The sequence below is a fragment of the Pelodiscus sinensis genome, chromosome 24, assembly GCF_052426305.1.
Source record: "Pelodiscus sinensis isolate ZL-2025 chromosome 24, ASM5242630v1, whole genome shotgun sequence".
In the NCBI taxonomy this organism is placed as follows: Eukaryota; Metazoa; Chordata; order Testudines; family Trionychidae; genus Pelodiscus; species Pelodiscus sinensis.
The window spans coordinates 14,641,710-14,666,911 of NC_143075.1; the positions used below are offsets into that span (position 1 = coordinate 14,641,710).

At 43.7% G+C, this 25,202-nt stretch overlaps 1 protein-coding gene across 2 annotated transcripts; it reads right to left on the bottom strand.

Annotated features, from left to right (window-relative positions):
* Positions 1-750: 750 nt before the first annotated feature.
* Positions 751-23,043, bottom strand: EXOSC10 (exosome component 10). 2 transcript variants are annotated; one of them, XM_006127046.4, is made up of 25 exons: positions 22,857-23,043; positions 20,604-20,740; positions 19,970-20,093; positions 18,024-18,128; positions 17,537-17,699; positions 16,403-16,514; positions 16,001-16,076; positions 15,483-15,593; positions 14,480-14,623; positions 13,715-13,905; positions 12,616-12,772; positions 11,750-11,898; positions 11,288-11,338; positions 10,328-10,439; positions 9,504-9,554; positions 8,465-8,543; positions 8,141-8,262; positions 7,420-7,515; positions 5,633-5,707; positions 5,088-5,175; positions 3,411-3,484; positions 2,771-2,939; positions 2,207-2,268; positions 1,500-1,576; positions 751-936 (listed from the first exon to the last, which is right to left on the bottom strand). In XM_006127046.4, the coding sequence occupies exons 1-25, from the start codon at positions 23,007-23,009 to the stop codon at positions 906-908; spliced, it is 2,709 nt and encodes a 902-aa protein (XP_006127108.3). In that variant the 5' UTR covers positions 23,010-23,043; the 3' UTR covers positions 751-905. The 2 variants fall into 2 exon arrangements, with proteins under 2 accessions (XP_006127108.3, XP_006127110.1); XM_006127048.5 differs by lacking the exon at positions 22,857-23,043 and adding an exon at positions 21,285-22,695.
* Between the last annotated feature and the right edge of the window lie 2,159 nt (positions 23,044-25,202).

Consider the following 25,202-nt stretch of genomic DNA (forward strand, 5'->3'; position numbering starts at 1 on the left):
CAGAGCAGATAACCAGGAGTCCAAAGATCAGAATTCTAATATCTGCTCTGCCACTAACCCAGTGTATGACTTTACCAAGTCACTTCAACTTGATACTTCCTCATCTGTACAATGGGGACACTGCTTACCTGTCTCACAGGAGCATTGCCAGCCTTCATTTGTCAATGCGTGGAACAAGCTTTGAGATTCTCAGACATTAGAATACAGATTAGCACAGGAGTGAGCAATGTCAGATAGATTCCTTCAGTCCTCTCAGTTCTAACCTTCAATCTATTTACATTACTTTTAGTCCTTGTGTTCATTTCTGTAACAGTCAAGCAAAGCAGTCACTGCTAGTTTTCATTCAATTCAGAAGTATCTGCACTCCTCTCTTAAAAGCATTGGAATCATTACTGCTTAGGAATCAAATGCATTTTCTACATTACTGTGGCTTGCAAAATAAACAGGCAGTTTGGCGTCATAGGGACAATCTGGCTCTAGTTCCTCTGCTGCTATATTTGTATAGGATTTGTTCCCCTATATTGGTTCAAGTCACAAACATTTGCACATTTATTTAATCTATTATTTCTGTGCTGGCATTGGAAATATGAACTGGGTTAATCCCACATCCAAATGACATGCTGAAGTCTGCTCTTCCAGACAGCGGAGCGTGGCCATACATTCCGCCTCTCTCTGCATTTGAGGACACCAAATACATTTTCCAACAACTTTAAAAAAATGTAAATATAATAAAAGCCAAAGACAAAACAATTAAAATTGGTTTTCCCCTTTGGAAAAAAAGTTTTAATTACTTTAAAAAGATTTCCATACAAAAACTGCAGCACTGATAGATATTTGCCTCTGCACAGTTTGACAACAGTGACTTTTTTGTTCACTAGCCGTTCCCACAGGATCTCTTACAAACACTATCTTTTTGGCCAGTTGTGCCGGGAGCCCCTGCAAAAGCAGAGAAACCAAATGAAATAGCTTTCATTCTAAGTTCACTTGAGATTTAAAATGTATGAAATGTTAGTATAGCTGTACTGAGAGGGTGTTGAAACCACCTCTCTTGCTTTCCCCCCTCCTCAAGAGAGAAGCAAAGTAATGTTGCTCTTTTACCGCTGCAAGAGATTTATGGGACCTTACTATTGCCCCTCAGGCCACCTCCCTCATAAATTGTGCCCAGGAACTGCAAGCTAAGTATCTTGGGAATTAACCTCTACAGAATCTTCATCTGAGCCACCACAATTGCTTTCCTTTAACTCCCTGGTTAGACATGTGCTTCCTCTGTACAGTCTGATCTTTGGTCCAGGGCTGCATCTCTCATAAGATTAGCACCACTGTGGTCTCAAGATTTCAGACCTTCTGCCAAGGGTTATCTTTATTCACTTTAATCTTGTACTAGATTTTGGTGAGCTGGACATCAATCTGTATGGACAATAGCGGCTTTGCCTATAGCTCCAGGGCACTTGTCTGGGGGAATACACTATTACTTTGCAGAGAACCTTTCAACAACATACCGATCAGTTTTCCCTGCCAAGTAGGACATGCTTTTATTTCCAGCTGGGTGTTGAAGTTTGTTGGCTCCAGAGAATTTCTATATGAAAGGAAAAATGACCCACCATTGCATTAACAAAATATATTTCACATAATACTTCTACTCGCATCTAACTCTGTCCTGTCTATCACACCTTCAAGGAATACTTTCTGCTCATTTTAATGAGACGATATTCCTGACTAGGAGTTTCTGCTTGACATTTCTGTCTACATATTCCCTTGAGATTAAGTTTTGACAACTAGACAGCGGGGCTAGTACAGAGGGATCCTGATCAGGACCTATCCCCTTTCCTTCTCCCAGATTCATCCCCACCATTGTGCTTCATTTTATTCTACATCTCACCTTTCTCTGTGGAAAGAGTTAGAACGGACATTGAAGTGACTGCACAGGAAGCTGCATTTTCCACAGTATTGCTTGTAAACTGATCACTGGTTAAACTCTAAATATAGCTTTAAATGAAAGATAAGCTTGTGGGTACCATCCTCATATCAGTCAAGAGTGGTAGGAGGAGGGTATACAGGGGAAGAAGGCCTGTAACAAGCCTTATGGATCAGTGATCAAAAGTCTGCATCTTAGCATTGAGTAGTTATTAGGGGAGGTTTGGCATGTTGTCTAGGGCCACAGCAAATCACCTTTATTTCCGTTCCTCATTTCAGAGTGTTCCCTTACCTTGCCTGTGTGGGCCTGCTTGGCTGGATCAAACTGGGATGACTGCTTAGACGTGCTGTTTCCTGAGACACACACAGTGGAGAATAATTGCTATTAGAAAGGTTCTTTTAAATACCCAGTAAATTCACACCAGTAGCAAGTGCCCTTTGGTTGTAATGAAATATCCATGACTGTCCTTCCCTCACTATGAAACAGAGTATACTGCTAAGGCGAGAATAAGCTTTTAAATGGATCCTCATTACACCTGATTCAAGCCTCCCCTATTTTCTACCGCTGCAGGGTTGAATGAAATACATTGCGCTATTGTGCAGAAAAAGGAGCCACTGCCTCTGGTAATTCCAAGAACATTTCAACTGGTTTTGTAATTACATGGATGGATGGTGAGCAATCCACTTCACCAGGCCGATTTCTTTAAATCGTTCCCACTTCTTCCATTAGTGCAGGGCAAAGGCATTACTGTTTGGATGTCACTGAACTCTACACACCCACACAGCCTTTCCATGGCTCAGTCAGGCGATGGTCTCCATCGCCTGCAGCCTTGTAAGTGGGGGGTCCAGCTCTTACCAGCAAACACTTTGAAGTTAGACTTGCTGTAATCAAAGGGGGTGAACTGCTTTGGTGTTTCCTGCTCCTCTGGCTGCTGGGAGGCTTTTGGCCGTTTCTTCTCTTGTTTTGGCATTTCTGATCCTGGTTCACTAGTGATTCTCTCCCTCTTCTTACTGGCCTGTTCCTGCTGTAAAAACAACACACCCAAGAAAGGAAATGTGATAGCCTGGTCATACAGGGCTCAGATAGAAGCTGCCATGGATACTGTAACAGGAGTTGGGGAAAACATTTCTGTACTGAGATCCATGGTCTAAATTGCCTTGCTCCCATAGCTTCTCAGATTAGAAATACTGCTGACAGTCAAGACCAGAGGCCTAAATCTATTATTGCTCTATGTACACATTTTCAGGGGATCCTGAGAAAGAGTAAGACAGAGGTAAGGCAATGGCAAGTATTCTCTAGGATAGAGGAAACTTGAAAACAGAGTAGGGTGAGGCCCAGCACAGATTTCCTGCGGTCTGAAACAAGAACTGTTGCTGCGTACAAGGTCAGAAGCCCAGGAAAGTCTCATGTGCCTTGGATTGAGGGCACAGAGTTTATATTTGTAAAAGCTAAAGGCCAAAGATGCTTGTTTTGTCCTTCACAAATTTGTACATACTGCAGCTTGCTGACGGACTGAGACACTATTCTCTGCTGTTGCTTTGTACTCCTTCTGCACTTGTTCACGAGCGGCTGTGAAAAGAACAAAACAGCACATGAAATTTAGCCAAGAGAAATGCAGGAAAGCAGGACTGTGTTAGCAAAGATGGCTCTCAAGAATGAGGAGCTTGTTTTGCTGTGGTTATCTTCTTACACCAGATACCAACATAGAGATCAAACTTAATGATGTGACTCTCATTTATCAAAAAACTCACAATCTAAAAGGGGTCATGTCCCCCAGACTATGATAAGATAGGACCCTGCCATATCTAGATTAGGGGGAAGTCAGCTGGCCAACTCCTCAGTATTGTTGGGGGTGGGAAATGGCTTATCTCAAATCTCATTCTGTCCTAGCTCTCTCTAACCGCCTTTCCCTGAAAGACTCCCACCTACTGAATAAGTGAGAGCATCACTCAGAAAACTAAGGCACCCCTGGTGGGCTGGCTGGCTCTTTAGAAAAGGTTTTGGGTGTCTAAGACAATTGACTAATTGCTGTTCTGCCAGAGTCTTCTCTACCAGAGGTGTAACACAAACAAAGAGTTAGGGGTTTTTGGGTAATAACAGTGCAGATTAATGTGCCAACCTTCAAAAACACTGGATACCTGCATTCAATGTGGAACAGGTTACAGAGGAAGTGAATTTCAAGAATTCAGCTGGAATACATATAATTTAGCACCATTTTCAGTCTCTGGTTAGAGAATGGCTAGTATGCAAACTAAAGGGCTACTGCATGTTAGTATAAACGCACTGGGCAAGCTACATTGGGCCTTGTTCTGCTGACTGTATCAATTCTTCAGTTTCAAACCACAATATGTTTTAGACAATTACGAATAAAAACAAATTAGACAAAGGATTGTGGTGGCCTGCCATGCCGAAAGGAAACTATTTAAAACAATGGCACTCTCAACTATCAAGAAATCAGATCTGCATTTGATTTCCAGTCCTTATCTTATGCTCCCTGTAAAGGCAGGGAATGCTATGGATATATTGCTGGGGAGGAAGGAAGGAGGATCTCATGTCCATAGGCAATGAATATTGTAGACAGTGAGAGGCTGAGCCTCCCCAAACAGCCTGGTGTGGCTCCACCCTCACCCCACTGCAGGAGTGCTGAGAGTTCCTGCTCTTTTCTGGTCCAGAAGGCCAGGCTTGGGTTGGACTGGAGCCAGATGGCCTGCTGTCAGGACTTGGGTGAGAGAGGGCTAGGGCTGATGCCCTGCCTGGTGCTCTGGTTAGGGTTGCTGCTGTGGCATTGCCCGCTTCATGCAGGGAGCTCTGCAAGCCAATGCTCCCTTCCTGTCCCAGGCTCTGGAGTTGGATGTGCTACAGCAGCAGTGCCCAACCCATGCTCCAGAACTGAGGCCAGGGGGTACTCTGGGATCTAGTGGAGGGGCAGATGGAGAAAGAAGGGGCTAGCTTTCCCTAACTACTTGTTCATTTGCCACCCATGCTCACTTCATTTACTGCTAACTGTCAAATCAGCTAAAAGTGGTATTGACTGGCTCTGAAAGGACTCTTGTTCAGAGTGCCTCAGCTTTAAAAAAAAAAAGGCTTTAGTTAAGATGCAGGGCCTGGGTTTTAGAAGATCCACCTTCCTCTCCCACCCCTCTCAATCTCAGTCCAAAAAAGTGGGTATTACCTCTCTGCTGCATTGCTTTCTTCTTGGCTTCTTCCTTTGCCTCTATCTGCAGTTGTGTCTGACTCATCAACTTCCACCGATTGCTGATCTGCATCAAAAGAAAATTATCCAGGATCACTCACTCTGAAGTCAGACAGAATTGGGGAGGAGATTACTGGCATTCATTTTGGAGTACAAAACACCAAACATGACTACAAGGGAGATTAATATTGTTGCATGAGCCATAGTTAAAGTATGACTTTTTTTGTAAACTCATAAGCCACATGTATTAGCACCAAAATACTCAGGTCAGGTATGGGTTCTAGTTGTAATTCAGTGTTTTGCAATGTGGGAAATATGAGTTGGAGGATCCTTTGCTCTTTGGAGAAGAGGAAAGCTGTAGAAGTCTGAAACTTCTCCCCATTTCTGGGGAGAAAGGGAAGCAAAACGAAAAAAATAAATCCAACTAATGTTATGGCCCTGGTAACTCAATTCATTTGTAGTGACCGGTTTTTTTCCACTAGGAGTTGAACAGTTTTCAGAAAATGTGGCAAGTAGACACTCACTTCATAAATTTTTGAGGATGGGTCAAACTTTGCTGATTGAGAGATGTGGGCAGGGTTCTGTTCTGAAGGCAGATACTAGGGAAAAAAAAGACATTTCTTTGATCACAGCATGCTAGAGGGTGCAGACAACATACATTACAAGGGAAGTAAATGAGGGCTGAGATGCACACTTAATAGGTGATAAATGAAAAAAGTTCAAAATTTGAACAGTTCTGAAGAAAACTAATGATTCAAAAGATTGCCAGCTCACATCTGTCCAAAATCACAAAACTTGCGGTCAACAGAAATATTTTTATTAAAAGTAAATCCAATGGAAACACTTTTTGATAACATTATCCTCCACTTTGAAGTCCAAACACACAGGTAAAATACATTTCAGTACATGGCAAACCAGAAATGAAACAGATTCAAATCGAGAGAACTGAGTAGTTTATTTTCACCAGGAAGCACAGAAATGTAAATACAGTAAAACTCCATTAGTCCGGCATCCAATGCTCTGGGACTCCTGATGGTCCGGCACCATTAGGAACCCGGAAGTGCTGGGGCAGCTGGACAGGCTTCCCCCATTCAGCTGCTGCTGAAACTGACCAGCAGCTGAATCGGGGAAGCTGGGAGCAGAGCAGCTGGGGTGCTGCCGGGTTGGTCTCGTAGCGCTGCCCCTCGGGGCTGCGGGACCAACCCGGCAGCACCCCAGCTGCTCTTGGGGACCCCTGGGGCAGAGCAGCTCTGCCTGGGGCTTCCTGGAATCAGCCGCTGATCTGTTTCAGCAGCGGCTGAATCGGGGACCCCTGGGGCAGAGCAGCTGGGGTCCTGCTGGGTTGGTCCCGCAGCGCCGAGGGGCGGCGCTACGGGACCAAACCCGGCAGCATCCCAGCTGCTTTGCCCCAGGAGTCGGGATTCAGCCGCTGCTGAAACTGACCAGCAGCGTCAGTTTCACCAGCAGGCTGAATCCACACGCCTGGGGCAGAGCAGCTGGGGTGCTGTGGGGTAGGTCCCGTAGCGCCGCCCTCGGCGCTGCGGGACCAACCCGGCAGCACTCCAGCTGCTCTGCCCCAGGGGTCCCCAAGAGCAGCTGGGGTGCTGCCGGGTTGGTCCCAAAGCCCCGAGGGGCAGTGCTACGGGACCAACCGGACAGTACCCCAGCTGTTCTGTCCCAGGCGTCCCAAAGAGCAGCTGGAGTGCTGATGGGTTGGTGCCGTAGCGCCGCCCCTCGGCGCTGCGGGACCAACCCGGCAGCACCCCAGCTGCTCTATTGCAGGCATCCCAGATTCAGCTGCTGCTGAAACTGACCAGCAGCAGCTGAATCATGGACGTCTGGGGCAGAGCCGGACTATCGTAAGGGGGGGACTATGAGGGGCCTGGGGTGGCATCCCCTCCCACCCCACTCCAGACCCCTGATAGCCCCCCCTTCTGATAGTCCGGCATATCTGATAATTCGGCACCCCTTGGGTCCTAAAGGTGCCGGATTATCGGAAGTTTACTGTATTGTCAAAGATGAAAAACTAGATTAAAAATGCTTTTAATTAAACCTAACAAATACTTACTTTTTTAAAAAACTGTTTTTAACCTCTTGTAGACAAATGGATGTTCAGGAGGCATTTCAAGTTGCAAAACCAAATCCCATTGTTTTCCTTGCAAAATGCATGTAACCCAGTGATTCTAGGAAATGAGCAGTAGCTGATATTATGCTAAGCTCCTCTAACCCTGCCCTGTGAAAATTTCTTCCCTTGTGGACCTATTGCCCAGTGAACCAGCTGTCACTACAAAGTATATACTGTGCCCTTTACCATTCGAAATGGATTTTCAAATGACTCCATTATGCGTCGAGCCTTCTGCTGTGCGACTGTTAAGTTCTTCTCATTCCCTTCATCCACATCAGGTTCCTTAAAGAATGCAGAAAACACAGTAGCATATAAAATACATAAGTTACATACAGACTGTATATAAACAATGATTCAAGCACTGTTTGTTACCTGATATGTGACCTGAAGCTTTTTAGGGTTAGTAAAAGTCAAAGACATCTAGGATACCCCCAAATACCAAAAATCGATACACCATCAACTAGGTTTTGCTTATCCGGAGAGACAGGGATAAAGAAGAGGGAAACAGGATGGGGAAATGAGGCAGCAGAGTTTTACTTCTATACTTGACCACCCCATAAAATTGTGTTCTGTAACAGTACTGATTTCACACCTGCTGCTTGTTTGAGTAAGTATGTGAATTTCCAGTTGGATTTTTGAGCTCCTCAGGTTATCACTCATATAATTTCTTAATTCACGTAAAGGCACAGCATGGGCAATGACCCTGGGACTGATGAGCTAACCCACAAGCCAGCTTCTTACTTGCTGAACTTGGTTATGCTGTACACCTGACAGGGAACACAGCAGTATCTCCATGGATATCCTATTTCTCTGCAGCTACCTTTGGTGCAGCGTTACTAGAATGCTTCGCCAATTTATCAAAGCTTTATTTTCTGAAACTCAAATCCTTCATATTACTGGATCTTACACTGAATATACTGATGGTGGCTGTAGCAACAAGACATGCAGAATTTGGTAATATTCTTGTGCTGTCCCTCTCCCCATCATTGTCTGGAAAGAGAGTCCCACATTCCAGAACTGGTGCAGGTTCTGTAAAGAAAGAAAACAAGGTTTCTGGTTTTAAACACTGCATTCCTATTAGATTTGTGTTTTGCTATGAGCTTCCTGGCTTTGTAAATGAGCTTAAACTGAGGTGGAATGCTTATTTTAAAGGTGTCAAAGAATAAAGCCTATTTGATTTTTTTCTATATTAGCAGAAGTGAGAGGCTTTCCTCCATCCTTCCCAAATTACCTAAGTTGGAGAAGTTCTGAATATCATCCAGAGGAACATGTGAATTGTCATGAGGTCCAAACAAGTGATTCTCAAGCCTCTGAAAAATAAATGCGCATTACATATGGGATCAATACAGAACCTTGCTCTAAGACTCTTTAAGGGCATTTAGGGTGTGTCTAGACTACAGGGTTTTGTTGACAAAAGTCCACTTTTGTCGACAATACTATACCTGAGTCCACACTACCGCTGAGTTCTGTCGACATAACGTCGACAGAATTCAGCAGTTTTGTCGACGCTGGTAAACCTCATTTCACGAGGCATAACGCCTTCTGTCGACAGAAAGCGTTATTGCATGTAAACTGTCCTTGCGTCTACACTGCCATGTCGACAAAGCAGCTTGCTTTGTCGACAGAACTGAATGTAGTGTAGACGCTTTGTCGACAGAAGCTTTGTCGACAGTCTCTGTCGACAAAACTTCTGTCGACAAAACCCTGTAGTCTAGACGTACCCTAACAGAGTAGAAAATGACAGGCTAATCACAGTTTAAATGTATGGGCGATATTCTGAGATCAAGTATTTCTAATATAGTTCATCTGCTATTGCACAATAAATGACATCAAAAGGATGGCTATACAAATGGCTATTGGCTAGCAAGAATGCTTTGCTTCATAGACACAAGATAGATAACTGCAGCAGCTGCAGTAACTCATTGGAAATTTTCCTTTAAAAAAAAAATCAGTCAATGTAGATAACACACATACGTAAACTTTGTCTAGCAACTGTAGTATTTACTTATCAAAGACTTATTTACCATAGTCTTGGAGCTTTTAAAATACTGACTCATGACAGGTACTTTTATAAGCATTACCACACACAAGGATAAAACAGGGTTGAAAAGACAGATTTGTCAAATGGAAAAGAACTAGTCAGTGAACTTAGTTAAACTAGCTAAAGAAAAATTACAATCTTCATGCTTATGATGTGGGCTTTCCCTATGGCAGTTTCTAGGAGTTTATGGTTTAACACATGAGCACGGCTAGCATGACATAGTCGGTACCTCTGGGTTGGGCAGAGATCCTTTCTTCTTTACCCCTGTTTCAGTTTCAGACTAAAAGGGGACAAGAAAAAAAAAAAGAAAATGACTAACTTAACTTTGAAGCATATAGATCAGCAGCATACATTTCCTTTTATCAGTATTTTCAACAAAGCTGGCAGAAGATCAGTTCTACCCTCTTCTCCCGGGGTGTCTCTGTGTAAGGATAGGTAAAATGATGAAGTTGTTCACATAGCAAGGCTGTTTGTGCTTAGAAATGGCTTAATTTCACTGTAGGAGGATGCACTCCACTGCAGTGACAGCAGAAGTGTGCTGACATACATTAAACCTCATTCCAAGCCTCTAGGTTGGGTGTGCATTTCTGATTTGCCAAATATGTGAGGCATATCATTGGTGATTTTTTATGTGCATCCAAAATGCTCATATTCCCTTGTACATAATATCATGTGTGCATAAAGTGGAATAGGGTTATGTCCCAGAAACCTCTTAGATTATTGTTTGGCTCAATAGTGAATATTTTTACCATGTTACTCCTCTAGTTCCCTTAAGAATCTGAACTATTTTGAAGTTTGCAATGATATTTCAGGGTGGGAGGGGAAGGCCTACAAGAAGTACTTTTGCTTGCACTATAGCATCCTGTTTCAAAGCGAGGTTATTGTCTTACATACAAATGGCAATTCCCAGCAGCAGTCTTGCACATGTAGACTATTCCTAGATTTCAATACCTATGAGAGTAAGAACCTCTCGAGGACAAGGTGCAAGAGAAATTTCACAATAAAGTCCATGTCTTTTGGGTTTTGTTATGTTTTGGTAGAAAATTCTTGTACCTTGAGCAGTGGCATCTCCCGGGCCTGTTGGATGAGGAGATGCATTTCGTTGATTTGCTGGCGGACTAGTGGTGGGATTGGATTGCAACAAGCAATGATGCCCTGGGGTTCTCTAAAGACATAATAAATTAAACCAAGTTTGCTATATTCTCAGCTTATAAATCAAACATCCACAAGCAACGGAGAGTCAGCCAGATGTAATCAGAGGCCCTTGCTTCACTGATTAAGTGACAGCAGATTAGTCAGTCACTTTTTATCCAGTACAACTACCAACATGTGCACAAAGTGGTAGCAACACAAGGAAATCTCATTAGCTCAAGCCCATCATGTTTTTTCTGTATCCAGCTTCAATTTCACTTGTCTAATATCTATTTTCCTTACAGAGGCAGTGTGGAAGGTTTTGAAATCACAGGTGCAGTTTTATTTTCTTTCACGTGTGGATAATAAATTGTGAGTACTAAGCCTTAAAAAAAAATCCTGTTTACAGGAGAATGTTTTTTTTTTTTGGGGGGGGGGGGGGGGAGAAGGGGGCGCATCCTGAGGGTCTGGCCTCACACATTTTCTTTTACAAAACAGAATCAACAACTCAGTGTTAGTGAAATTAATCTCCTCCTACAGAGTATTGGTGGATAGCTTATAAAAATGGAGAAGCAATAACTGGCAGCAGTATGACCATGCTTTGCATTATAGCAGGTTGTCCTGACATGAAAACACATGTATTTCATAGCTATCTGGCTTATGCTTGAAGAGCTTACCATTTTAATTCTTCTGTGCACTGAATTTCTTTGCCTTGAAGAACTGAAGGCAAAAGCAATGCTAATTGCTGGGAGCAACAAGCTAACCACAGAAGTTTTTTTAAAAAGGGGTAGGAGGACCTGGGGTAAACTTGTAGGACAAGCAAATGACATTTAGTTGTACAAAAAAAAAACCCCAGAAAAACAAAAAGCCAGCAATACATACTTGGGCAGCTCCTCAGCTATCTTCAGTAGCATATGGTTTGGTAGCACATACCTGCAACATAAAGAGCAGTAGCAATGATAACATGGCATTCTGTTAAGTGTTAATCAGACTTGTTCACAAAGAAATTTCATGGGTACAAAACAAAACAACTTTTACCACTCTGCAACAGATACAAGTGTTGGAGTCAATTAAGGAGAAATACATCAGGACTGATCTAGAGAAGCACAGAGGCAACACCCACTCTTGCCCAATATGTGGTTTCTGATTTGAGGTGTAAGAGAGCGGAAGAACAGATGGGAAGAAGTGGTGCCAGTAAAGCACTGAGTCTTTTACTGGACAGCATCTTAGATACAGAGGAAGCACCCAAATCAACCACTCTTAGCAGATCCAGTGTTTTTTTCTATGAGCTGTACAGCTCTGCAGAGATCCATTTAATACTGTGTCTAATGAATGACTTCCTACCCTGTACTCTCATCCTCTTGGCGTGACATTTTGTCCCTCCAGGCAAATAGCAATTTAAAAGCGGTTAGCTGCTGTGTGTTGAGATGCTTTTTCTGTCTCCTGTAGAGCTCAAGGTAGGAGTCCTCTGAGAAGATGGGTTTGATGTATTTCTGAACAAGAAGAATGAGAGAGATTGGTGATCAATATCAATCAGAGTCATGTACAAACTCCCTTTAGCACTTCCAAGGCTGTGTTTTCTCAAAGCACAGAGAATCAAGCACCCAAGAGAAGACTGGATGGTTTGCCACACTGGCTAAAGAACTCAGGACTGAGAAGCACACTTAACATTTTACCTTAAGCATTTGGTGTTGACATGTTTTAGATCCATCCATGCTCATTTTTGCATTTTAATTCAGATATATGAGCCAAGAAAGTTTCCGAGTTCAAGAGCAGCCAGAGAGATATCAGATCTTTAAGCCTTGGTAGATCAGAAAAATCACTCCCCTCTTGTTCTCACTAGGCAGCAATTATTTGCCATAAAGTTACAAGGGCCTCCAATTTGGGGCTTTCATTAGGGGTATCCAGAGAAATATGAGTAAACATGGACTTGAAAAGTATCAGCCTCTTAACATCTACAGGCTGATTTCGACCAGCAGCAGCAATTTTGAAGACTGTAAAAGGTCTAGAACACTTAGAGATCCCTTAGCTAGTGGAACAGCTGAGCCCACACTAGGTGGGAGCGGAGTGAGAGTGCAAGCCTGTAAGACTATTTCCAGATATAAATATTGAAAATTAGGGATTCTGTCAGAAGGCACAAACGTGCACGCTTCCCATCCTAGATATTCTGTATTCTGACCCAGATAATTGGTTCCCAGGTGAAGATTTACCTTCAGGCAGATGTCTCTGCTGCGCTGCCACACCACCTGCAGCTGAGTGGGCTGTCCATTTCCTCTCTCCCACAATGCCTCTCTCACTTTATCATAAATGTAGAGAAGGTAGTGAGTGTCATCTCGGGCGTACTGAATCATTTCCTCTGGCAAAGGGCTGAAAGCAGAGAACTATCACTGTTGCACAAATGGGTTTTAGTAGCCCATCCATCATCCCTGCAGTGCCCTCTGCCACAGCATGTAAAGACAAACTACATCTGGGGTCCACCCCAAGAACAAATCCAGAAATTCACTAGATACCTTTAATCAGAATCTCATTTGTGGGCATTATTACAATGATTTTCTTCACCGGACCTCTTGCCTATATCTGGGAGACTTGCCTACATCAGGATTCACTGGGGAGCTATTCAGAATCAGATGGTAGGGGACACCTTGTATAGTAATGTGGCTACCACAGTACACCTGCATACTGCCCCAGTGCTCTTTGCGGACGTGCAGATCGTGCTGCAGAGAGCATTCTCCAACCTATAACCTATCACTCGGTTCCTGCACTGATTTACATAGGGTTTTGGCTGGAGTTTTACAATTTTTTAGCTATGCATTTGCTACAACAGAATTGCAATTTTAGAATGCTAGGCTGAGCAATGCAGAGAAGGTGGCAGCAATTACTTCTTCAAAGAGGTGGCAGCTTGTCATAATATTACACTGCAGTTAAGCACTATTCCTTCTGCATTAAGGCAGCTTTCAAAAGTCTTTTGTTGTGCTGATTTTAAAACACGTATGTTATAGCATTTGAAGAGCTTAATGCTCACCAAAATAAGGGGCTGAAATAGATAGCACCAAGCACAGTGTACTGTAGGCAGGAGACGTACATACCAATCTCAACCCTATTCCACAAGTCTGCTAATGCATGTCAGCTCTGTTTTGAAGCCCTTAACTTTTATTCCAGTCCTTCGGCACCACAGTACTAACCCAAAATCCCAGTGAATTAGGTGTTTTGGAGGTAGTTGAGAAGTGAAACATTCGCCCATTAACATGTAAACAAGTCCCAAATGTGACCCTTAATTCTACTGCCAACATATCAGAACCAAACTTTTACCGAATCCTCCAGTCAGCTAGCTGATACCGCTTGTCAGCTTCTACTTGACAATAGAGTTTTAGCAAGTGGTCCAGGGAGTGTCTGCCAAGGTTGAGGAGACGGGCAGCCTGGTGAGTATCAAACATATTCACTAAATACAGACCAAAGTCTTTCTGTAGCCACTCCACATCTGAGTCGGCACCATGAAGGACCTGCAAAGCAACACAGTAAGATGCATCAGAAACAAGAATGAAAGATGGCAGACTGGCCTTTGGGATTATAGGAAAACCAATTTCACTCAGGGGTCCTGAGGCGTAGCTGCACCAGAATCAGAAAGTTGTGTCTTGGACCAAGACCTCTTTTCTGGCTTTTCTCCTTTCATTGTGAGTGGCACAACAGCAAGTACCTGGTGTCACCCAGACCATGTTTCCACACACAGTCCTCTCAACCGACAACTGATAAACTACTGAATATTTATTTCCCCCCTCATCTCCCTTCCCAAAATATACAGTAAATCAGAAGTTTGGAGCTAAGAAGATGCCTGCTAACTTCAATCACAATTTATGGTGCTCCCGGTCCACTCCCTCCTGCATTTACACCTTTTTATTTAGCAGGCAAGCTCTTTGGGGGCAGGGACCTTGTCTTCATACTTGTCAGTAAAGCACCTATAGTCATGAATATCAGAAATGGTACCTGGCTAAGAGGATTAAGCATGTTTTGGACAGGGCTAAGGCAAAAGTAAGTTCTCCTGGCATAATTCTGAATAGGTCGCAAGCATCTACTGACCTTCACAATGGCAGGGTCTGTGAAGGCCTCATTTAGAATATACATGTCACTACGCAGCTCCAGGGTGTCAATAATGAAATCTTCCATCCGAGTGGAAATCTGCATCAGACAAGTCAAGCCCAGGAAACTCCTATAGGAATGATGCTACCAGACAAAGAACAGAAGTTAACTTAGGGTATGTCTAGCACTGCAGAGTTTTTTAAAAAAAAAAAACACCTTCACTTATGTCCACACTGCAAATGCGTTTTCAAAAAAATTCGAAAGTACAGATGGGTTTTTCTGACATTGGTAAACCTCTTTCTACGAGAAAGAAGCCTTTTTCCCTAAGAGCTCTTTCGGAAAAAGGAAAAAGCACAGGTGTCCTGGTGGCCATTCCATCCATAGTAGTCATAGCTGAAATGCAAGATAATTCGAAAAAGCAGGTTGCTTTTTCAATGCGCTTTTGCTGTGTAGATTCTCTCTTTCAGAAGATTTTTCAGAAGATCTCTTCCGGAAAAACTTCTTGTGAAAGAAGCCTGCAGTCTAGACATAGCCTTAGAGTCCTTGCAGGAATGGTACTATGAAACAGAGTGACCAAAGGCAGAGGAAAATGCAAAAAATTAAGGATTCTTCTAGGCAAAAGTTAATGACATGAACAGATTTTGGGTCTTTGCAATCATTGCTACTGTCTTAATAATACATCATCCAAATTAATTTTGAATGTGGTCCTTTCCATGGGGCTCAACATAACCCAGAGGGTCACAGGAGTAATTCAAAATACACGATACTCAATACAAAGCTTATTACAACAGAATCAAGTCTGAGAAGTTAAAATGTCATGCAGCCCTCTGGATAATACAATGTAACAGATGTCCTACGTTGGACCTGGGACATATCACCTAACTCAACATACAGAGGATATGGTACACAAAAGCAAAAGATGAGGAGAACTAGGATAATAAAATGTGACCTACTAAGTGCTAACTCAACATACGCAATTTAAAACAAAAAGCAACACGCTTACCTCCAGATCCACAGCAAATTCTTTGCAGCTTACAAGTTTTTCATTCAGTTCTACCAACTCATCCAGGGTGGAGATAAAATGGCAGGGTGTATCCTGAACAGGCCTGTACATCTGACAAAGCAAATTATTACATAGCTCATGTGGGAACAAACTGCTCTCCTCCCACAAAATCCAAAAGTTTCTGAATTAAAGACTGCTATCAAAGGGCTCCCTCCTCCCCCAGGCCGTAACTAGGCTATAAGCAGGGCCTTCTGCAAACTAAGGATGTGAAATGGTTAACCGCAGCTCCCTACCCACCACAGGCAAGGGGCTGCTCCAGCTTCACGGGGCCTGCTTAGGCAGAGGGTGTTCCAGCCCAGCCTGTCCACGGCTTCCCTGCTTCCCCTTTCCATCTGTTAACTGGTTAAACACTACAGTTAACCAGTTAAACAGGATTTTACATCCCTATTGCAAACTGATTAGCTACTTCTTCCAGCATTTTTTCTAGATTCTATTACTAATTTAACCTGAGCACTAACCTGGAGTTGGGGTTTCTCAAGAACTGCATCTGGTGGAACAAAGTGCTCCAGTTCATATTGATAAGGATGAGCAAACCTGCATGAATTTTAAAAAAGGAATGTTTATCATTCCAATCAGCTTCACTGAGCAAAAGGCAGCAGTTATCAAAAGATAATCTTTGTGAACCACCGCAGTTCGCCTAGTATTGACCAGAAAGCCAAGCATAGGGGAGATGTGTTACACATAGGGTTAAAAAAATTATGAATATAAATGAGGCAGCTACAAGTGAAGAAACATGCATATACACTGACACACAGAAGAGCTATGAGGTACTGCATGAGACAGGTACATGCATAAAAGAACTGCATATAAAATGCATGTAAATCTATTCTATTTCCAACACTCTTAATTTAATTTCTTACATGTCTTGTTCAGTCTGCTGAATCCTCTGTTGATGGAGGAAATCAGCTAGAGCAGCTGGTACATCCAAATCCTCAGGACGCTCCTTTCGTTCCCGCCTGCTTTTTGCGAGTGCTTAATAATCAAGATTGAAAAATTAGACAAAGCTACAAATAATGCATATTCAAGTTTTTCTCCCCAATGTCTAACCTAAAACCCATTAAATCATTAAGTACTACTAGAAACCCCTGAACACTCCTGGCTTTCTGCTTTTAAACACACAATGCTGCTTTTAAATACAAGATTTCTATCTGTGTCTCATTTTATAACACAGTAGTAGGTACGACAAGGACATATGTCACCCTGCAGAGACTAAGTAAGATGAGCAATACTTTCCCAGACCTCTGCTGAAGAGGTTGTTATATAACAAAAAATGTTAAAAATTTAATCAGATGGGGCGTGAGCATCTTAAGGATGAATAATTCTGGCTGCCAAACACTGCTCCGCAATGGAAAGGCAGCTAGCAGCTATACCTCCATTATGTCTACTGTTAGACAGTGATGAAAAATAATAAATCCAAGTCAAATCAACTGTTGGTAGCTACAACTGCAATTGCATTTTAATGGAGAAATGCTGATTGGGCTAGCAACAGAATGACAGATCGCAAAGACTTGGGATGTTACTGGAAGGTGGGGGAGAAGAACTACTGAAGCTTTATTTGTCTTGTCTCCATTATTTGGATAAGAAAGCCAAAACAAAGAAGCTCACATCAATTTTTTTTATTGCACCAATAAAAAGAGTGTTATTTCTTCTAAGCTCGGCAGCATTTATGGATGAGCTGATACTGCTTGACATCAATAAGAGCCTGATTCCTAACTTTAGCAGGAGCAGCTCCAAAACACATTTTGTATTACAGATTGTTAATGTGCACCCACAGACATTTTATACAGACTTGACTAATAAAAAAACAAGATGCTCACTGCTTACAAAGGGTTTTAGTATCCTTCTGAGATGCTCATTCTTTAGACTCAATTTCTTCTTGCTTGTGAGGACTGGTTTCTGTCTGATGTTCGTATTAATATTAATTATTATTAACACCTAGCTCATCTTGTATGCTACCCAAGGTAAACAAAATCCTCTTACCCTGGCCTCCTTACCTTCAGGCAATGGTTTCAGAGCATTGGGTTTCACAAAAAGCTTAGGTATGAAGGGGGTGTTGGAATTGTCAATCTTCTCTCGAAATCTGAGCTGTGGTCGAGTGATATTCTTGGCATGTAGCAATCGGAAGATTTCAGACTTTGTTCTGTGGGATTCTCCACTCTGTTTAAAAAACAACGTATCTGAATGGATTTTGAGATAGTCTATTAAGACTTGCCTATATGCATCTGAATATTAAGCTCAGACAAAAACTCTCCTGAAACTAGGACACAGTATCTAAGGCCTATACACCAGCATCTAAATTAGGTGCCCCCAGGGACCTGACATCAGATTAAAGAGATCTATGGGCATAAAGTGTAGATTCGAAACCAGGGGATCCTGAATCTGGAGTAAAGAGAGGCTACTGAACTCCTAACTACCATCACAACTCAAAGTCTAAATAAAAAGCTCAAATTAATTAAAATCAATTTACTGTAGAAGTTTCACCTTGCGGTTCCAACTGGAAATGATCGTCTTTGGGACTTGCATCCCTGCAGGAAGGATAGGTTGCTGGTTCTTGTTCACTCCTGCTGCTTCATCTAGTAAAATACCCTGAAATTTGGGAAAAGAAGTATAAGCAAAACTGTATGAAACATCTAGTAGTTGGCAGTCTGCCCTGCCTGAAAGAAGAGAAATGTGCAGCTGTCGCCATGTTCATCTCATTGGAATTTTGTAATGGGCAAGAGTGGTCAAAGGCTAAATATGAAATCCTAATATTAGAGACTGGGAGAAGCAATTGCCAAAGAATCAAAGTTGAATTTCTTCAGAGATATTTATGTGCTGATCACCCTACTTCCATACTTTCCTCTCGTATCTTACTCTACACTCTGCCCGGTTTTGAGATAGGCTAATACAGAGTTAATCTTGCATCTAATTTGCTTTTCAAAACATGATAAGTAAACAGCTCTCAGCCATGCTGAGAAATTAACCATTATTATAATAGAGGTGGCACCATTATTATTATTATAGTGGCTGAGGCACTGGTCTGGGAGTCAGGAACCCGCCCCCCCTTTTATATGATAGCAGCATCTAGTAACCCCAACTGATATCAGGCACATATCATTCTAGGCACAGCATAGGCAAATCATAAGAGCGTCCTTGACCCAAAAAGCTGATAGTTTAAATAGATAAAAGGTTGTAAGGAAAGCTGAGGCCCACAAAAGTAATATGATTTGCTCGAGGTCACACCACACGTTAATGGCAATGCCAGAAATAGACTTGGAGTGCTGGATTCCCAGCCCCAGATCACATGGCATTTCTTAAGCATGTTTCACACTCACTTTGCACAAGCATAAAGATTGCATGAGGTTCCAGACAGCAGAGAATAAAATTGTGGGAGGCTACAGTACCATAGCCGAATGTGCCATTACTGAGGTCTAGGAAGCGCTGATTTAGATCTCTGGTTTAAGAGACTTTACTTTTGAATGCAAGTGGCACTGTGGACTCAGCCACATGGTCAATTTAATCAGCTACCAATCTGTTCTTCTTTATGGTTGGGGTAACTATTCCAGCTCCCTTGCTCTCTTGGAGTAGTTATGGAACATCTATTCTGGCAGATGTACACAAGCAGCCTTCTCTCTCGTTTGCAATGGAAATGTTTGTTTGACTATGTCTGGTGTTTAGGAACAGTTGCAGCCCTGATTTCTATTCTTTCTGCTGTGTGACCTAGAGCAGTGGTCCCCAACGTGGTGCCTGAGGGTGCCATGGCGCCCGTCAGGCCATTTCTGTGCACCCGCTGAGTGATGGGGCCAGCCCCGGCCCTGGGCACGTGGTGCATGGGCAGTGCCAGCCCCTGGGCACATGGCTCAGGAGTGGCACTTGCCCCAGGAGTGCGGCGCATGGATGGTGCTGGCACTGGGCACGCGGCGTATGGGCGGCCCCGGCCCCATAGTGTGCAGCTTTGGGTGGCCCCGCCCCCGGGCCTCCGGCACGGCCCCAAAAGGTTGGGGACCACTGACCTAGAGAAATCACGTGTTCTCTCTGTGTCTCTGCTTTCCCTTCCACCATTTGCCTTTCTTATTTAGACAGTAAGTTTTCCAGCCAAGGGGCAGTTTAGCTGTATGTACAGCACATAATACAATGGGTCCCAATATCTATTGGTGTCCTTTGGTGCTACTGTCATACAAGTAAGCATTCTTGCTCAGTTCCACCCTACTGCTGATTAGAAATGTAGAAAAAAAAATGATAGCTCAGAAAAATAACTTCCCATTGGATTTAATTTTTTTTTAAACTAGAGATATCTAAAAGAGTTACTAGAAGAGGAAAAAAAACGTTAAAAATGGACGTCTGAGAATGAGGAACAAAGTGTGATTACTAAATATTGCCATTCCAAATCCTATAGAAAGCAGGATCTACTGAATCATTACAAGATTAAAAAAAGAAAGTTCTCTCACCACTTTTTCAAGAATTACATCATTGGAATCGACCAGCAAATCAAATTTATCTTCCAGCTCTGTTGCTTTGTTATGATCTTTCACGTGACTCCGACAACCATGATATTGCATCACCTTGCTCATACTAATAAAACAATAGTTCAGTTACTCTTTAAATGACATTAAAAGCAGGTATTCTGAAAACTGGTGTTATTTGTTAAGATCCTTTCTGAGCTCTGGCTACTCCGAGACTTACAAAATCAGACACAGACTCCTTAGATACTGTTGTAAGAACTTTGAAAATGAGAAGCTATGAGTAAGTACTAAGTATTGCTATTAATTTCTTTACTGGGTCTATGGAACTTAGATTGGGTCTTCTGGTTAAAAAGTCACCTTTCCACCAGCCCATACCTACTCAGTGGCGCACCTAAATTGTTACAGTTACTTTACAGAGGTAAAATGAATGACTCCATTTTTATTGTTACCATTTAAATTTCATGAATCAGAAAAGCAGCTGACATTTTTAAAAAGCAACAGAAAAATTGTAATAAAAATGCTCATATATTGTTTTATTTTGAAATTTGCAAAGAAGAGACTTCTCTGTTCCCTAACACAGATTTTCACCACTGGCATAAGAAAGCTAAAAAGTCCTTACCAGTGAAGCAGCCTATCACCTTGTGTTTCACAGTATGCCCGGAATCCAGGAAAGCTGCGATAGAAGTCATATTCATCTCCAGGCTGAGGTAGCCCATTAGATGCTTTAGTTGCAGCGACCACTGTGCCAAGCGCATGCTGTTAAAAAGCATCACACCAAGAAAATATAATTCCACAATGTATTTTCATTTTTTGATGATCTTGCCAGATGAACACCTTCCTCGCACTTACATTACTATTACAATCTCATTCCTCGCACTTACATTACTATTCCTAAACCAAGCCACAACTAGGCCTTTTTAACCAAGAGTGTTTACAACTATTTCATCCTGACTTAATTAAACTAATACTAAAAAAATAAAAGAAAAACCTTACACCGAAGATATTTTGATTTAATAAAAATATGGGTATAATGGCTACAACTTCAGAACTAGGAAGTGCTGTCTCTAAGGTGGGGGAGGGATTTCTCAAATGTCATTGCACTGTGAACCCTTTCTGAACTGAAACCTGAATCCACCCAAGTCCCACCACCATAGGTTTTGGCCCTGGATGGTAGGGCTCAGGGCTGAAGCAAGTCTAAGCCAACCCTGGTGACCACATTAAAATGGGCTTGTGACCCATAGTTTGAGAACCATTGCTCTAGGCCATATCTAGACTATAAAATTAAATCAATCTAACTTACACTGGTACACAACTGCTGGAATAATTGCATCGCTTGTGCATGTTTACACTTTGCTCCTTGTGTTACTGGTGCATTTGTATAGATTTTACTGTCACTGTGAAGCATTTAGGGAAGCTAGTAACAGTCTATACAATAATGTCATGTGTACACTGTTACTGAATCAATGTAACTACATTAATTTTGATTCTATGCTACTAAGTGGTGAAATTATTGGGGCAGTTAAGTTGGCAGGAGTGAAAGTCTGGACACTTTCATGGTTAGGTCAATGTAAGATGCCTTGCATCAATCTAAACTCTGTTGTGTAGACCTTGTGTAGCTCAGATTTTGGTCTATAAGGTGCATGGGTGAGGGAACATGTAGGAATTAAGTTTGTAGTGATGGCAACACTATGGTTTGTAAATCAATTTGTAGAACACTCTGTCAAGCTTCAGTTAACAATTCCTTTTAAAAGTTCATCTATATGCTAAAATTAAGGTCTAACGGTTGAACACATTTTGAAAGCCATTCTTGCTGTACCATAGTGATAATTTAAGAATACAGAGAATCCCACCACACCAGTGCTGCCAAATTTGTGGGTTTCTTCTGAATTTTTCCTGTTAAGACAAATAACTAAATTTAAGGATGCTTTCAGCACCACAGCCCATTCATGAGCTACTACAGGTGTTTATGTCCTATTTATCTCACCACCATGATTCTAGTTCTCCAGACTCCCCTGCAGGGAATGCCTTAGCTCAGTGTTTGAGAAAGGCTGCGGAGCCCCAGGGCTCTGCAAGGTTGACAAACTGGAAACATCGATAGGCACAACACATACAATCAGTGGACCGCTGGGGCTCCGCATAAATTTTTACACATGTAAAGGGCTCCGGAGCCGAAGACGTTTGAGAACCGCTGCCGTGGCTAATTTGAAAGGTTATGCGGACAACTTCCCAGGAATGGGAAGACAGTGCGATATTCGGAAAACAGGAGACTGCAGCCGGGGCCCACACAGACAACAGGCCCGCGTGCACGACGCTAGTCCCAGGGCCCGCGGCTCGCACCGCTTCATTTAACAGGCCTGCAAACGTGACACAAGTCAGGCCAGTGGGCTGCAGGGGCCCCCCTCTCCCAGGGCAAAAGGAGCTAAGGCGGCGGCGCCCAGACACCGGGAGGCCGTATCGGAGAGGGAGGGGCGGGCAGACAGGAGCTGTGTGTGTGGGGGGGGGGGGGTAAGGTCCGTCACAGCTCCAGAGGCTGCTGCAGCAGCGGGGCCGAACCCCCACGCAGCCGCCCCAGGCTCCCCCTGCCTCCTCCGCGCAGCCGCGATGGGTGGCCCAGGCCCAGGCGCAGCGGCGGGCTCAGGGTCACTGCTCCCGGCCCCGCTTCCCCTCAGAGCGAGGGCCCCGGGGCGGCAGGGCCATCCTCCATGACCCGGCAAAGAGAATGCTGGGAAATCCAGTGCAGGCAGCTTCCCCTCAGGCTTCAGCATCAGCAGGGTGGGGGGAGGGAAGGAACTACAGTTCCCGGCATGCCCCGCTGCAGGGTTTGCCGCAGAGCAGGCTGGGAGTAGTAGTCTGCAGCGACTCCTTCACGCACCTTGACGAAGGAGTCAGCATCCCTGAACCCCGGTAGAACGGTATCTGGGCAGCCGCCCGGCGGCTCCTCCGTGCTGCCGCCACTCCCCGCGTCCATTAGCTGGCTCGTCTTAACGTCTGCGCTGCGACTCCCGCCTCCGCCGGCAGCCGCCATCTTCCGCGCGGTCCCACGTGACGCGTCAATGGCTTAGTCTCGCGATAACTGAACCGGAAAAAGGGTGGGGGGAGTGTGTATGGTGGAAGTGTTGCTAGACGCATGCGCATTGAGGTGTGGGCGGCAGACTTGCAGGGTCCCTGCCTAAGAGCAGTAGCGATGCAGCCGTGTTAGTCTGGTCTAGAGCGAGCGAGGGTCCTGGAGCGCCCCTTGCGGCGTGTTCCGGGGGCGCTCAGCCACTCTCGGCCTAAGCCAAAGCCGCTGTGACCCGGGGAGTAGGGCAGGTGCCCGTCTGGCTGAGCTCCAGGAGCCCCTACTGCCGGCTGCCCCACCTGCGGCCCTCGGGCAGCGAGCCTGTCCCGTACCACGCCTCCCTCTGGGCAGCAGCTTGGCTGCACCTTGGAGGGTGTCCACGCTGCTCCCCATCGGGAGGGCTTAAGCCCTTTCTGTAAATGGACATTTCCTGCGACAACCCGGTCTAATCTTGACCAGGCTGCAGCCTGACATAAGGGCACGCGGGTGAGCTGGCTTTGAGTCCTGGAGTTTTCTGTACAGGTTAGATGCGTGGCACACACTTCAGTCTACCAGCAGATGGAGACTACACCTCAGCTTCTTACCAGTGACATTCCTCCACTAGTATACAATCTTGGGGACCTGGTTCTCTTAAAGCAGGAATGATGAAGATTAAAACAGGTGAAACTTTTTTTCCCTATCCCTGTCCAGACACTTGGACTGTGTCTAGACTGCATCCCTTTTCCGTAAAAGGGATGCAAATTAGACACATCACAATTGCAAATGAAGCTGGGATTTAAATGTTTAGATGCCATATTCCTTATTTTAATAGGAATAAGGGATCTTTCTGAAAAGGCTTTATTTTCCGAAAGATCCGTGTCTAGACTGGTGCTTTTTTCCGGCAAAGCTCTGAGCTGGAAAAAAGCGGCAGTTATGTTTATGCAAATGAAGCGGGGGAGATTTAAATTTACGGAAAAGGGATGCAGTCTAGCCACAGCCTTGGTATTTCCCATATATTTCTGTGGCTAGTGTAGTATTGGATACAAAATGATAATGGATCTTTCTAACCTTAGCATCTTCGAATCTGTATCAATAGAAAATGTTTGCTAAGAAGAAACAGCATAACCACCATCCCTTCCCCATATACACCACAATGATAAGATTAAAATTCTATGTACTTGGTCTCTCAGAATCAGTTTCTTGTAACGAGAAAAAAATTCCCCAAAAGCTGGAATAAAGAAACTTTATTCTTACCAAATTACAGTCCACTTAAGAACATTGTTTTAGTTTCCAGCAAGAGAAGGATATTGGCTTTTGAGAGGAGCTGTTATAGAAAGACCTGGAGAATAGGATGGGTGCAGAAGATCACCAACGCGGAATTATATAGGAAGATATAGCTGAAAGAGAACCTACTGCAGAAAGTTATACAACGGAAGTTACAGCTATTCGGGCAAATCTGCAGAATGAACGACGAGCGAAAAGTTAAGACCCCGGTATTCAGCATAATGGATGGTCCGAATAGGAGAGGCAGACCCCACAGAGAATGGGTAGATTATATAGTAAAATGGTGCGGAGCTAGTCTACAGAAGCTAAGCCACTCCGCACTGGACAGGGAAAGATGGAAGGAAATAGTGAGGGAGGCATTGGACACCAACCGGCACTGAGCCCATGGTTATTGTTGATGATGAAACGCAACTAAGTTTATTAACAGTTAAACTCCTTTGATAAAGGTACCCCAAGTTTTTTAGTGATACCCCATACTCTGCCAACCGTGTTTGTGGCTCCTGTAGGTTTCTGCTATGGGTTCTCAAACTTCATTGCACTCCAATCTCCTTCTGACAATAAAAATTACTGCACAACCCTAGGAGAAAGGACCAAAATCTGATCCCCATTGCCCCAGGTCCATAGGCCAAAAACAAAGCCCTAGGGCTTCAGCCCCAGAGAGGACACCTGTTACTGCAGCTGCACCACCCAGGGCTAAAGTCCTTATAAGCTTTGTCCCTGGGCAGTGGGGCTCAGGCTTTGTTTTCGGCCCCAGCAAGTCTTCATGTCAGGCCTGGTGACCCCATTAAACCAGGTTCAGGACCCATAGTTTGAGAACCGCTGTCTAATGTAATACCTTTGTGTCTCAGTTGTGCTCTCCACAAGAAATGCTTTGGAATAACCAAAATCCAGTCAATC